Source organism: Pleurodeles waltl, chromosome 2_1 (assembly GCF_031143425.1).
Source record: "Pleurodeles waltl isolate 20211129_DDA chromosome 2_1, aPleWal1.hap1.20221129, whole genome shotgun sequence".
In the NCBI taxonomy this organism is placed as follows: domain Eukaryota; kingdom Metazoa; phylum Chordata; class Amphibia; order Caudata; family Salamandridae; genus Pleurodeles; species Pleurodeles waltl.
Window position 1 is genome coordinate 888,684,413 of NC_090438.1, and position 16,118 is coordinate 888,700,530.

A 16,118-nucleotide genomic window follows, 5' to 3' on the forward strand; every position below is an offset into this window, starting at 1 on the left:
CAACATGTCATAATTCCAGTGTATGGAGGGTTGGTGAGGAAGGGGACTGCCCCAGCCCTTCTTACTATATGTGGGGAGGGAGGTTTTGGTTCAACTGACAAAAACCCTGGTGCTGAGTGTGGGTGGAATCCCCAAATGGCCCTCCATAACCTGTAGAAATTGTAGCAAAGGGCCCCAATAATGTCCTGCTGATCATAAAACCAGGAAAGGAAAAAAGCTTGTCTTTGCCGTGAGTGTGCCGTGTGGTCTCCTTTTGGGTGTGTGCGGTCGGGAAAGACCTAATACCCCCAACTTCAACTTGATTGATCGACACGTCGCGCAGCACCTTTACAGCATTTGAATGACAATATTTGGATTTATTTGGCGCAGACCGTGCTCAAAAGATCTGACTTCTGCATGGGCACCATGAAAAGCACTGTGGATGTTTTGTCAACGTGTTTGAATGCCACACCAACACCAACAATCATTTTGTTAGAAATTTTCCGTGCCACTAACCAGGATAAGGACGTGCAAGAACATGATGAGGCAACCTATGAGTATTGCAGGGACTGTTAGGAAACAATCAATGAGAAGTGGGATGATCCCACTCAGATAATTACATACAACATTACTACCGGTGACGTGTGCTACTACATCTCCTGCAATTCTCGTGACGTTGGAAAAGGCATTCAACTGAGTTTAGAAAAGAAAACATCAACTTCTCAAAACATACCATGGGAACACAGAGTTTTATGCTTTTATCGAACAGACCGACATTGTAAAAACATGACAAATCACATAGCTTGTCATCATCTAGTGACTGTTGCCAGTCACATTAAACATGTTAAGTTGTCAGTTGGCTTGCTGTTCTCATGTGGAAATCTTACTTTTACCTACATTCCAGCTAACATAACAGGCAGACCGTGTACTTTTACAGGCGGGGACTCATGATGTTTCCATCCAACTCTATACATACTCGTTATCCTAGAGACACTATGCAATTAAGTGAAGATTGTGATTCAGATATTCAAATATTATCCCAATCAGAGTATCTAAGCTTAAGTCTTTCTATTGTAGGCGTGCCTGGTTTAGCTGTATACAATACTAGAGTGATTAATAAGTTAGCTTGTCTAATGATCAAAAACATTAACCATACTTCTATTGCTTTATCTGAATTGTTATTATATGTACATGGTACTAGAAAAGCTGCATTACAAAAAGGGGCTGATATAGACTATCTTTTGCTAAAACATAATCATGGTTGTAATGGATTCGAAGGCATGTGTTGTTTTAACCTTTCAGACCACTCTGAATCTATCCAGGCCCTAATTGATACACCATTACACATGGAGAGAGGAGGAGGGAGAAGGAGGGACAAATGTGGAGGAACACACCGTACTTAGCTCCCTATAACTCAAAATACACAAGAAAGTACGGGGTTCTCTTAACGAGGGCGTCGCGGATATCAGCGTAGCCCTGGGTAGTATGTGTTCCTATTTGGAAGGGTAATGTCAGTGAAATACACCAGTCAGACACCACTATTAAATTTGTTACTCCCCACAGGTGTCTGCTTAGGTGTTTTTAATTTTTTCAGTAGATTAGCTGGATCCCGATCTTTCCAGAAACAAGTTTATTTACGCACTCCCTCCTGTTCCTTTAACAGTGAGGTTGAGTCCGCCCAGGTGGCACTGTCCTACCTGGGTGGGTCTAGGTGGTCAAATGATGAAGCATGACACTATATAGTGTGTGAGACCACGTAGTCCGTAAAAGGAATTTTCTCCCCCCGCTGTTCCTCCCCGCGCATGCACTCTGCAGTGACCTACTGACATTTCACTGACATTACCCTTCCAAATAGGAACACATACTACCCAGGGCTACGCTGATATCCGCGACGCCCTCGTTAAAAGAACCCCGTACTTTCTTGTGTATCCTAATTGATACACTACATACATTAGTGAAAGGGGTAAAACAGGATATGGATCAGGGATGGTGGGATTGGTTGTTTCAGTGGTTACCTGATTTTGGACAATTACGCAAAGTTTTGGGTGGAATTTTTGAGGTATGAGCTCATATTATATCATTATGTTGCTGTGTACAACGTATTCCTAATTTGCTTGCGATGTTTAGAATGAAAAAATTGATTTTAAACCTATAGGCTACAAGAGTCACTTGTCAAAGGGCGGAGTGTAGTAATATTGGTGTTTTGAACACTGAACATGTCGCACCACTTTGCACTTGGCTTAGCTGTCCACCGTCACATTAGCAATCACAAGTTACAGACTCCATTTTGTATTCAGCTTATCCTTAGCTTCACCTTCACGTTAAAAGTGTGAGTATTTTTCCGTACAAAACATGTTATGCAACGTGTTTTCTATTCTACGTGCCTGCGTGTTCTTTTCCCACCAAAGGGCTAGGACATAACGTGGAGGAGTCAGTCAGTCCGCAAGATAAGGATGTACTAGAATGATGTTTATGGTACAGCAGGAAACGGTTTAGGTTTGGGAAAGACACCTTGGGGAACTGGCCAGTTCCAACCTGTTTCTTTCAAAACTGACCTAAAATAGTCAGCATTTTTTAATACTTTTTGTGGAGCGGGAGGGTTTTTTCTAGAAATCTCCTTCCTCGCTTGTTTAAGGTATATAAGAGACCCAGGTCGGCAGTGGGAGATTCAGAGACCTCAATCAGAATTGAGACATCGAATTCCTGATATATTTCCCAGGAGGGTAGATTTCTCTCTTTGTCGTTGCGGTTGAACCGGGGTCAACGACTTGCTGGCAGGAGAAAGATGAAGCACCAGATAGGCCTTACGGTGATGAATTTTTACTAATTATTTACTTTGCATTGTGTACGAATATATATATATATCAATATAGGTGTTTGTATCTTTGCACGAATATATTTGCTGTTTATAGATTGAAGATTCTTTGTACATGTCCTCACTTTATAGTTGCACATTTTAAAAGTGCACTTTTGTTTATATTGACCTTCCTTCACGAGCCTTGCGAAGTGATATAATAAATGTCTTGTTTAGACTAAGAAGTGCATTCCAGAGATTTGTTTTTACTCCTCTCAGTGTATTTTGGTTCGGTCCGAAGTAAAGCAAAACACTTAGGTAACACACTCTCCCATAGATAGTCCATTGAACCATAGCATCCTCACTTTAGAATACTCCCCAAGTGCCAGATTGGATTTGAAAAGCCTTTTTCCATAGCAGTGCTCTCGTGTGCCAGAGATGGAGTTGTGCAACTATGCGCTTCACACTGTCTCACAAGTGTTGGAGCAGAGCCACCTCTGCCTGGTAATGTCCGTTTCTTGTCTTTTCCCTTTCAGCACCCTCAGCCGTAGAGCATGAATAACTGCTGGTAACAGTGTGCTAAATACTCACATGGGACCTTTTTAGATGTTAAAAAGATGCTACTACAGAAAACAGGAGGTGAGAGAATGGCGAGGAATCTGGGCTTACATAGAGCATCAAACACAAAGAGTGCTACCAAAGTTAAGTGGCCTGTTTTTAATATAGATTCTCCTCACCACAGACTCCTCACCCTAAAATGAATACCAAAGCAGTACCTCCCCAGGTGGAAGGTCTGTTGAGTGGGTTCAGACCAAAAAGTCTTTTAGGGACTTCGCTCTCAAGGCAGTAGTGTTTTGTGAACATATTCAGTGACACTGATGTTACAATGTGGCAGAGATCAAGGACAGGCACACTAGGTGCCAACGCAGAGGTAGTGGCTTTAGGTTTGGTGGAATGGTCTCTTATACCTCCCCGAGACTGTTTCTTGGCCAGTCTGTAGCAGATCTTAATGCAGAGAATTATCCACCTCCACACAGTCCTCCATTGCACAGTCTTTCCTTTCTTTGCTCCGGAGAATCCCACAAGGCTGATCGTCCACATGATGATCCTTGGAATGATCTGTGTAAAAGCTGAAAGTCCTTTTGGGGCCCAGTTGATGGAGGTGCTCCTTCTCTTTTGAGAATTCAGGAACAGCAAACAATGTTGATAGAATGATGAATTGCCCAACGTGGAAAGGAGTCACGAATTTTGATAGGCATGCCAATTGAGTCTTCAGCACCAATTTCTCTGAGGAAAAAAGGTGGTGTAAGGAGGTTGCAATGAAAGTGCCTTAACTCTTCAGGTGAGTTGAAGTAATTGCAGTGAGGAAGAGAGTCTCTACATGGAGGAGACACAGCAATTAGTTATGCACTGGCTCAAAGCATGCACACATGAGGAACATCAAGTTCAGGTTAAGGTTCCAAAGTTTTATTACAAACGGTTTGGGAGGGAACAGTTGCATTAAACCTTCAATAAATCTCATTGCAACAGGTGATTCGAGTAGCTTTGCTTGTGAAACCCACACTATGCCACATATTTGTCACAGCATGAATTGATTTAATGGAAGGGCACCTGTTGTCACTACTTCAGGTGGCAGATCATACACAGTCAGTTGCTGCTGCTCAGTCTCCAAGGATGTAGGTTAGATTATACAGATTCAGGTGGAGGACCCTACTCTGTTGTTGAAATGGGAGATCCTCAAAAAATGGGGCCTGAACGGACAAGAGATGCACATTTTCTGAAGGTATACCACCAAGGCACAAAGCCTCCTAACAGAGGACCCAGAACCCACTCCGGCCTGCTTGCTGCAGTACCACAAGGTGGTGGTATTGTCCGTGAGAATCTGGGCCAGCCTCCCCTTGATGAATGGTCTGCAACTCCATCAGACTGAAGTGAATCCAGTTCTCTGCCACAGACCAGAGTCCCTTGATCTCCACCTCCCACAGATGACCTCCCCAGCCCTGCTGGGAGGCATTCATCACCTCAGTCAGCTCTATGTGGGGAAGGGAGAGGGGCCTGCCACTGAAATAATTGTGTTGGAGCAGCCACCACTGCAAATATCAATCAGCCTCCTCCAACACCTGGATGGCATGGGCAGGATTACTTTAATGGTTGACCCACAGAAACTTCAAATTCCATTGCAGGGCATGCATGTACCACCTGGCATAGTTGATGAGGGAGATGCAGGAGGCTAAGGGGCAGAGAAGCCTCAGAGTTGCTCTTCCGCAATCCAGGACTCATTTGGAAAAATCGGCATCATATATTGAAAGTCCTGGGACTTGTTTTGGCAAAGAGAAAGTCCTGAACTCAACTGTGTCCAGGATTGTCCAATGAATGGAAGACTCCGTGGCATTTAGAGCAAAAGGTCCATAACATGTCTAAAATACCCATCCTCCTTTGGAAAGACAAAACAACAAAAGTAACAACTTCTTCCTCTTTCTGAGTCATGGACCCTCTTAATTACACACTAGGAGAGCAAATGCCACACCTCCGGTTACAGAATGGCCAGGTCTTTTTGAGAAATTTGCTTTGGTGTGGGAGAAATAGTGGGCGGGGCAGAGAGAAAAGGCAGGGCAAAGCCATTTTGAAAGATTTATAAAACCGGTCAGACAAAACCTGGGAAAAAATGTTGAATTCTGCCCTCCACTAGTTGGCCTTTTGCAATAAGGGAAAACTAAAGTGCCTTGGTGGCTGTTGTAGCAGGGGGAAAGAAATTGGAGGACTCATGCCCCTGCTAGCTCATACGCTGCCTGTCAGACCCATGTCTATGCACTCAAAAGGACTATGTTGTTTTCTGCATCACTGATTGAGAAAGACGTATGGTCACCAGCTCTCTGGAATAGCCTCTAAACTTTCTGAACTGGTGCAGGAACTGTTTGGCTGGGGTCAGCGGCCTCAAGGGGAAACCCGTAGCTGTGCTAAACTTCAAATACTCCAACGCTCCACAAAAAAATCAGGACCCATCAATAAGCATATCGAGAAACATGGACATCACTGCAGAATCATGTGGAACATATCCATGCATGGTGAAAAGGGACAACACCAGTACCTACTTCCCTCTAGAGGGAGGCCAGAGTATCACGACCGCCAAGGATAACACATTTAGCTGAGTCCTGTTCTCCATGGATCAGCTGGGCCAAAGATGCCCTAAGGTCTTCTGGAACTGCTGCCATGATCTCGCTGGCCATTTCCCAGAGGGTAAGTGTTTACAGGCCCAGCAAGCAAATTACATTTACAGAGCACAGTGCTAAACTGGCTGAAGATACCATGTGCTTGCCACAAACATTAATTCTCTTTGATTCCCTATGTGGAGAAGTGGTGGGAAATGAGCTAGGCTTCATCTTACATGTTGAGACATATACAATATGACTCCCTGGACTGGTGTGCTTGGTGAAAAAATCCGGACCACCAGTTGCCGGTTTCTGACATCCAACCCAGTGCCCATTCACAGCAAGAACAAGGCTTCCACCATGTGGGCAAGAAAATAGTAGTTTGGTCATTGTTAAAAGGATGCAAGGGCTCAGATGCTGCTTGCCCCGGCTGCAACATCTCTGTTGGAACATTTATTTTGGCCTTAACTGAAGATAGCTACAATTCTAGTGCCTCAGCAGCCCTCTGGATCCCCAATGCAAATGAGGCATTTTGTCTGTTGGTTGCTCAAGTAGCTTGTCAGGTTCTGTCATTCAGAAGATTCTCCAGCCCACTGGCATTTTGTAATTCCATATATACAGCATTATGAGTATAGTGAGGAAAGGGAAAGACATCAACATCATCATCAAAATTTTGGGTGTCCCCCTACTCAGGTGTAGGACCAGAATCAAAACAAAAGAGATAATAGAGCCTCTGCTGGTAGGTGCAATGTGGCTGAGGCAGTGGGTTAGTCAGGCTGCAAGATGACAGGTTGAGCTTTTGTTATTTCGAAGCTTGAAAATGGTTGGGCTTGAGCTAAAATCCCTTGAAACTTAGTTGTTTTTGAGAATTTCTAAGGTTCTTTAAATTCTATTTCATAATATATCATCCCAGTAACCTTCGTTTTTTTCAGTGAATTTCCAAGTTTTTTTTTTTTAACATTAAGTAATAATAAATTACCTTTCATGAATCCAGCCCAGTCACGAATGGCCTTTATTGGCCAACCACCTGTATGCATGCAACCCCGTGCCACGTAAAGCCTGCAGCCAACCCCTTTTAGGCACCCTACACCTTGCCATGCACTGCCTTTGGCCATGTGTGTTGAGGGTTGGACACAGGCGTTTTGCGACATGGAACTGCAGAGTAAACACTCTTGCTTTGGGTTGGACAAGTTCAATAAGTTGGGAGAATGTGCCATTTACAGAACTGTGAGAGCTGAGATTTTCTTGATAAAATGTTTAGTCTTTACGTAATTATACTTACAGATTAATGTGTGAATTAATTAAATAATAATAATATGTTTACGAAAAATGTGACTAACTGAATGGCCACCATCTTATGTAAGGCCTATATTTTGTCCATGCTGACTTAAGCTGATGAAATTATTCTGTCTTTCCACAAGAGTGTGTTTCTTTACTAAACCGAATATTACAAATAAATGTGTATTTAGTGGCCTCTGCTGGACCAAATTAGAAGTAGATGCCAGGTCTTTGTACAATGCAAGCTGTATAAAATGTTTCTAGTGTGTTCCGTAGTGTGACTGACTTCATTGTGTGAAGATATGTTTCTAACTTGTATGTCTTTCCTTGAGGGTGAAAGAAATGGTGTGGTAACATATTTTGTAATCGTCTTCCTGTGACGTCGTAATCCGGTGGAGTGGTAACAATGGATCTACAGGTGAAGCTGAAGAAGAGGAAGTACAGGATAGTAATGAATTAGTTTAGATTTCGGCAATGAAATAAGAGCAAATAGAAGGGCTTAGAGTAACCTAATTGTATAATTTTGATATCTGTTAATGTTTTGATTGGTCATAACTTTCTCACCTCATACTTTATCCAATCATTTTCATTTAGCAAGTTTAATTTAATGTTCAGTCACCACTGTCTGTGGGTCATTCTTCTTTGGGATTTTCAAGTATCTTGTGTTCTAGAGATTCTATTACTTTATGATTTGCCACTTGGACATTTCATGTTTTCCAGATAGTCTATTGACATTCTGGTAACTATTCAATACTGAACTTATGCTTAGATAGTTTAGTGTATTTTATAGTCCAAAATTCTAAACCATTACTTCTATCCTTATTCCTGTCCTGATGTTGGTGTCTGATGTTGCTGTCCCACTGACGAAGTTGACATTATTGCCGATTACTATAGTGATTCGGTAATGTATGGATTGTGAAATGTTATTTGTTTTTTGTTTTTCAGGTACCAGCTGGAAATGTTTATTTACTGCTGCTTATGCTTATTTTTGATAGCGCCATAGCTAGATGTATTCTAAATTTGTGTTAGTAAAAGTTTAGCATGAAGCCCAACATGTTGATGCTAATTAGTGGTTAGTGAGGTGCATCAGCTCATGAATAATCACTGATATTTTTGTCCTATCATTTACTAATGTATTCAATTTCTCTTGCTCAGATTCTTTTGTTATGGTTTTGTGTAATAACCATTGAGATAATTAGTTTTTTTGCAATGATTAAACTTAGATATATCCGTCTTTCAAATCAGCCATTGCTGTTTCTCTACATGTACCATTTGAGAATTATTTTCTCGACCTTAGCATTGTTAATATAGGGAAATTAATTATTAACTTCGTAATAAACTTGTGTGGTTGTTGAAGTTAAATTGATTATCATATAATATATGTGATGTTTTATGACATATTTCAAATTACATTTTCTCTAAAACAAATTTAGTTCATCGACTAATGTGTGAAATCCACTATCGAGTCTCTTGTGACTAAAATATAGCTAGGGTTTCTCCACATTTGCAGAAGCAGAGCTTCAACTTGGGCACCTGTTTCTTGAGTGTGTTTCTACTGAAAAAAGTGCAAATATGCACTTTTGTAGACCACGGAGGGAGCCTCAATTCCCCTGCAGCCTTATTGCTCCCACACGCAGGGAGAAGCAAGAAATACTCTCCCAGTGTGCTGGAGCAATAGTTATACCTGTTTTCTTGTCCGCTCCCACTGAGCGGGAGCAGACTTACAGTTTGTTCTTGCTTTGCAGGAGCTGTCATAGCACCCACCAAGCAACAGCACACTACTATGTCCTGAGTTTTGTCACATCAGGACATAGGAAGATGGCCCTGAGGGGTGGCATCTCTAAGAGGGGAAGTGGGCAACCCCCCTCCTTTGTTTAGGTAGGGCCAAGTGCTGGGGAGGTGGTGGTACCTGGTGACACAAAGCCCCTCGTCCACTTAAAATTTGGCCATACCCAGGGGAGGTGGTGTACCCGGGGGCCGAATATGCCCGGCAGGGGGGGCCACATGGCCCCCCTCCCTCTTTTATATTTACTGTGGCCCCAGGGAGCTGGTGGTCCCTGGGGCAATGTCTGATTCAGGAGGGATGGTCTGCATGGCCCACCTCTTATTAAATGGCTAAACCCCCGGTGAGGTGGCAGTCCCCAGGGCCTTGAAAGGCCTATGGAGGAAGGCTGCAAGGTCCCCTTCTCTTAATTGTAGCTTGCCAGGCCCCAAAGTGGTGGTGGTATGCGGGCCCATATCGGCCATGGAGAGAGGGACGGCATGCGCCCCTTCCCCAGTGACAAATATGCCCCTGGGAGCTGAAATACAAACAAGCGCAGGAGACTCCTTTTTTCTTTTTTAAATTTTCACTAGGATTCACGGATCCTCTGCATATTTTGTTGCCAAAATGGAAAGAAAACAGTTTTTTGCCCAGGCAGGGTCTCTAGGGTACTCCACCACCAGGCCTACGGGGTCAGGGAAATCCTACCCTGCTCCCTTTTCTCTATTTTTAACTTTTTCTTGGGCCTCTGCTTAGTCCGAGTCCCAAAATGGCTGCCAACACTTCCTGGTTGACATGTTGCCAGCCAATCAGGTCTCAGCATGAGATCTGTCGGATCCGCAGAAGATCCGTGTCCCTAGATATCTATCTTCCTTTTTCCTTTAATAACTCTAAAACTATTGAACAGATTTACACCAAATAACAAAAGAAATGCTGCCAAATTTGGTGTAATTCCATCCAGCAGCATCTCATGCTTGACGAAGCACCCTGAAACTTTAAAGACAGCAGTAGAAGTGAGTGGCAAATTAGTTTTGAAAGTTTTGTGACGATTTGTCAAACTGCACCAAAGTTATTGTCAAAACAAACCTTCTGGGCAACCGCCAGTAGGTGTGTATGTGCATATGTGTGTGTGTGTGTGTGTATATATATATATATATATATATATATATGTATGTAGTTCACAATTAATGGAGTACCCCACACAGTCTAAAATAATTTCCAGTACAACTTACTCTTCAAACCATGAGTACATCTTCAAAGGAAATGCAATGCATTCTAGAGTGAGAATATAGCATTAATTAAACCTGGAATATATTTTCAGAACCTTAACATAGGGAGCAGAATGTATAGGAATCTGTATCGTAGGAAGAACCTTTGTGGAAGACTGGGTCAATGCGGGGCCTCTAGGAACATTTAAAGAGACTTTGGGCGAATGACTTCATTACTGGTTATGGGCTTTCAAGTTAAAACGGTGTTGACAGGGTTGTTTGATACTGTATCCTTAATGTTCTGAATGTCAAAACCTAAGTTATATAAACATTGTGGGTTACTGTGGCCATGGGTATCCCCTACATTAGAGGGCGGCATCACAACAGTTGCATTCGAACCAGAAAACGTTCGAAGTGAAGGATATGTTTCTATTAAGACTTTCTTTTCTTCAAGAGGAGCACGTAAAGAGCTTTTCCAATCTCTGTACAGCACTAAGAAGAAGCTTTGTTTGCAGTTAAAAAACATGTTGCTTTCCTACAAAGAGGCAGAACGTTCCCACCCATCTGGGGAACCTTATGACCCAAAGTGTTATAAGGTTCACCCTCAGCAATGGGGTGCTCGCATCTGTAAGGGCCTGCTACCACAACCAGAAGAGTTCACACACGAAGCCCTCTCAGGAGTCGCATCTGCAAAAATAGTAATACGTAGTTTGATGTCAGGTATATTATCCTCAACACAGTACCTAACAGTACGAGCAAGAAATTAATTAAGGATTGAGGTTCATACTCGTTTCTTATCATGCTCAATTGATGCAGAGGAACTACTGGCTTTTCTTTTGGCCATAATGTAGTACCAAACAAGAAGGAAGAAGCTCATATTTAAAAAAAAAAACAGTCTCTTTCGGCCTCGAACGGGCACACCCCTGGTCCAGGCTTTACAAAGGCACATCCCATACAGTGGGATGAATGGGCGACTTATGTAATACCAAACAAACACCTTGGCCACCTCTGCCTCCTCCAGGGCCTCTGGCACTTCTGAGAGTTATAGCCTCGAACAAATTTTATTTAAGGACCCCGTGCTGCAGGACGAGGGGCCACCTTACGAAGCACTAAACAAATACCCTGGCCACCTCCTCCTGGGCCTTAGTGACTTCTGGGAATGTGTAGTCCCCAACAAGGCAACAAAATTCAAGCATCCCCTGCACAGACGTGCTCAGTTTTCCTTCTTGCTTTCCAAGCATTATAATCCTGGATTTTGTTTTCTTTTTTTTCTTTTGTTTAATGCTTGTTATAAAAAAGATAAAATCCTCTCCATCACAACTCAGATAATGAAACACAAAGGATCATCAATACATGCAATCAAATATTCCCGATATAGATATAACTTCACAGAATCAACTTAGCAACAGTTATTTTATGATTCCTAAAGAACTAATTAATTAAAATACAATTCTCCATCTGCCAGGACCCCCCTGTCTACCCTGCTTCTCTTTTTACCTCACCTTTCACTACTACAACTCTCTCTCTCAACTTCTGTATCTTGTTGCTTCTCACTTGCAACTACACTTCTGCCCTCTCTCAACATTACTTTTCTCTTCTAACTGTCCCTCTCTCTAACTACCTCTAAGTTCACCTGCCCAACCCATTTCTCTTTCATTGCCCCTTCTAGCCATTTGTCTCATCTCTCTCTCCTTACTTCACCACACCTCGTCTACCCCAATCCTCTCTCTCTCTACCAATCTCGACATCACTATGTACCTAGTCTAACTCTGTTCTCCTTACTCCAACTGTTTATCTTACCTCTCTCCCCACCAGATGCCTACCTCTAAAGGTCCCTCTCTCTACACCCACTACCTCACTGGAATGCTTTTTTTCATCTCACCACCTCCTTTTCACCTCTATCTCTTCACCTCTCTCAATTACATCCCTACTTTTACGTAACGTGTCAACCTCTTTGCATCGGTCTATAATTCACCCCTCTCTAACTTTCTCTCAGACCTCTGTCTAGCTTAACTACCATCTTCTGCACCTCCCTCATTTCTTTCTCTACCTCACATCAAACTCATTACCTCATCTCTCTTTACATCACCCACGTTTCTCTCACTACGTAAACTCTCAATTTACCTCACCCTGTGTTTGCTACCTCACTCGCCCCTTCCCTATTTTTTTACCACTGCTGCCTCTATTGTACCTCTCATGCTCTCTTACTTCTTTCTAAGGACCTCTCTTTCACTACCTATACAAGATTTTTTCTACCTCTATTGCCTCAATCTCAACTTTCTCTCTGACTTACTCTTCTCTCACTTTATGTCTTTCTCTACCTTTTTACCTTTAATTACTTCCTACCGCTCTCCCTTCATCTCTTTATACTAGCTGTATTTCAGCTCACCCTCTACTCTCACTCTGTCCACCCTTCTTTCTTCATACATCTGTCTACCTCATCAATTACTCTCTACCTCCCTCCATTTCTCTAACTCCAAATCAACCTAATCCCTCTTTCTCTAGTTCACCAGGATATTTACTTTATCTCTTTTCTCTCTACAACATATCTCTTCTCCCTTCCGTACTTTCACTATACCCTTCTGTCACACTACTCTTTTTCCCTAAACAGTGTATCTAGACCTCATTTCTTATACTGCTACTTTCTCTATGTCTGACTACCTCACCTCTCCTTCTACTTCTCCCTCTCAGTGCTTCAATTTGTCTCTAAATCACTTGTCATTCTGTCTTACTTCTCGCTACTTTACCCACTGTACACCTCTGCCTCTCTCTATGCTGCCTTCTCCTTATCTCTTTCTAAACCACTTAATTCTAAAACCTTACCCATCTTGCTATTTCTCTTTCTACCTCTCTGTGTTTTTCTTTCAGACTAGTTTATCTCTTACGCTTTACCTCATGTCTAAACTGTTCCTCTACCTAATCTTTATCTCTACCTGAGATCTTCCTCTACTTCACCTCTCTCATCTTGTTGTTGACATTACCTTTATATCGTTCTCCTGTATCCTGCCACCCCACATTTCCATTACTCAGAAAAGCCAGAGGTAGAAATATAGCCAGAGAAATGTACAGACGGAAAGCGGAAAGCAGGGCAGATGCAGGGGATGATGATTTTGGAGAAAATTAAGATCTCACTGGATGAACTAGTGAAAATACTCATAGCAGTTCTCCGATTTTCACTGTTACGAAGAAAGAAGGTTGTCAAACGGTAATTACTTTGCAGTTATGAATATTCAGCTACTAATAGTGCATTTCCAAGAGCCATAAGCATCTGTTTTCATTCAATATTATTGTGCATTAGTCCACTCAACTTCCACAAAGACACTGTACTGTGCGTTTACTTCAATGTGAGAAATAGGCTACATAGACAATAAATTCAACGTAAAATATTGATGTTAAAATAAAAGAAATCTAGACCCATGTGCTAAAACAAATGGCTTTATTAATGTTTGGTCAAGCTTTCTTTTGGTCCCAGTTGGCTGATGGCAACAGGCAGCTTGATCTTTCAAGTATTTTGGTGTGGCCCACTATTTCTGAAAGTTTAATGTACAATTCAATATTGGTTTGCCTCCTGATCACAAACTCAAAATTGTTCAGAAGACCAGGGCACAAAATATGTCTTGCCTGGGACCCCAATGCTTGTGATTGCATTGGATATTTGTAAAGAGTTGTGAGATTCTACAGTTTTAAGAAGCCGTTCAGAGTGTGATGACCTTTACGTGGAAGACGTTTGCCAATTCAAGAATGAATTACATTTATTTTTCCTTTATATATGGTAAACATATCCTATGTTAAGCAAGCCAGAAGATGCTATTAAAGGGAAAGACAATGCCTGACGCAGCATTTTTGTTATAATGCATTAAAATTGAACTGTGAAGTCCTCTGTGTAATTAAAAGCCAGCTAGTCATTATTTCAGATTTTACTAGCTGAAAACCCTTTATAATTCAGTGCACATTTTAAAAAGAACGTGCAAATAAATGATGCTGGGGCTCTCAACCACAATGCAGTGCAACCATCATCGGAAGTACGGAAAGGAATACCCAGCCGCCATCTAAGCCTCTATTTACAATGCAATTACACTGAATACGATGCAGTATGGTTGAGGAGGGACCCAGTGAAACGACGCTAATCCTTTTATTAGCTTAATACAAGCGAAAACATATCCACGTTACCTCTGTCCTCCAGTGGATTACTGGCAAGGTTAATTGTATGGAGTCCTGAGTTGGGATTATGGGCCAAGGCAATGGACAATTTCTGTGCAAAATCTCTGAAAGAGCGAAAAAAACATGGTTTTAGCATGTCCCTTTTTGCAATAATACAATAGACTTGACAGCCTACATCGGAAAAACATGTTTCAATTAACAAAAATGGTATTTCAAATTTAGCATATGGAATAACTAATTTCCCTGAAGTGAAAGAAGTCCACACTTGGAATACAGAACTCAGATCGTAAAAAAACGATGTTTAGTGATTTCATCTGAAACTGTCACATCAATCAGTGTCTCTTCAAAATTAGCTTGGAGAGGTATCTCTAGGTACAGCTCCGAGGTACTACAAATGTCCTTGTGTTTCCTGATATGAAATTACCGGGCCTGGGAACACCAGAACCAGTTTTATTGTGTGCGGATGAGGAAGGGCTGGGCTACACAACGAAGCCCAGCCCCTCTCGGGCACCATAGGGGAGCAGACAAAAATTGTCACCCTAGGTCGCGGAATTTACTCACCCCGGATGCCTCCACGTTCTGCTCCCCCACAAATCCACCTCCCCACCAGTGTCCTGCAAAGGTACCCTTGCAGAGATACACCACCCTCTCTGAGTAGTTGGTAAATACCAGTGCAACACTCTCCAAAAGCAGGTTCAGTAAGTCGAGTTTGATATTTCTGGGTCTGCATGCAGTGGCGGCTCCTACGTTTGGGCAGAGTAGCGTCGCCCCTCCCCCCCGCCAGCAGTGGAAGCTGAAAACCTTTTAAAGAAAACAATAATAAACTATGTTAATTATCGTTTTCTTTGAAAGGGGCAGGGCCATGGGGGTGACGTGCGCTGAGGGGGAGTGCTCAGCACTCCCCCTTCACAGAACATGTATGTTTGGCTGGCCGTCTTGGGCTAGCCCAACACACATGCGCTGTAGGCTCTCTCCAGCCCAGCAACATAGTTGCTGGGCTGGAGAGAGCCTGCACAGACTCCCAGTCTGCCTGGGAGCAGCCTGGCTGGGCGCTCCCAGCCAATCTGGACGCTGCTCTGAGCAGGATTAGTGCAGGGCAGGCTGGAAGCCTGTGCCTGAAGCGAGGAGCGTCGAGGGACAGAGGAGCGGCGGGGGAGTAAGTGATTTTGTAAATTAAATTAAATTAATGTTTATTCCCTTCCTCCCCCCGCCCGCGCCTCCCCACCCTGCCCTTTCCGCGGCCTGCGATCCGCTACTGTCTGCATGGTTATACCTCAGTCCATGGTTGCAACACAACCTCCTGTCACTCATAGGTGAAGGTCTCTTTTCAAGAGGCAGCTAAGTACTAGAAGAGTTCACATGGCTGCAGATTTAAGCTTTTGGAGATTATATGGCGAATTAGAATATACCCTTCTGAATGAGGCACTCTTATCCTAAGGAATCCTAGTAAACACAATGGAGTAGAGGTTTGCATCTGAAAATGTGAGTAGGCATAACAATATTCAATGAATAACATGAAAACAAGGGTATCTGTTAGTTTAAAGCTTCACTGGCACCAAATAAAGGTATGACTGTAAGCTTATCGCTATAGTCTCAAATCACGAGTCCACTGTATGTTCTGGAGACACTCTGTTAGGCCAAGAATCTAGAAAGACAGGGATTCATTAAAAAGTCAGAAATTATTATATGGAGGGTTATGCCAATGTTAATGTAAATTTCTGAACTTTTTTTAAATTCTAAGTCATTTCCTTAAGTACTTCAGGACGCATGACTTGCAGATTTACAAG

The 16,118-nt window shown here is 42.5% G+C and overlaps 1 protein-coding gene across 1 annotated transcript in view; it reads right to left on the reverse strand.

Moving 5' to 3' along the window:
- The window catches only part of CARMIL1 (capping protein regulator and myosin 1 linker 1), a 993,695-nt gene that overhangs the window by 499,503 nt on the left and 478,074 nt on the right, over window positions 1-16,118 (reverse strand). The window contains exon 11 of the mRNA XM_069218803.1: window positions 14,341-14,435. Coding sequence (XP_069074904.1) covers window positions 14,341-14,435 — 95 coding nt within the window. The remainder of the gene's footprint in view (window positions 1-14,340; window positions 14,436-16,118) is intronic.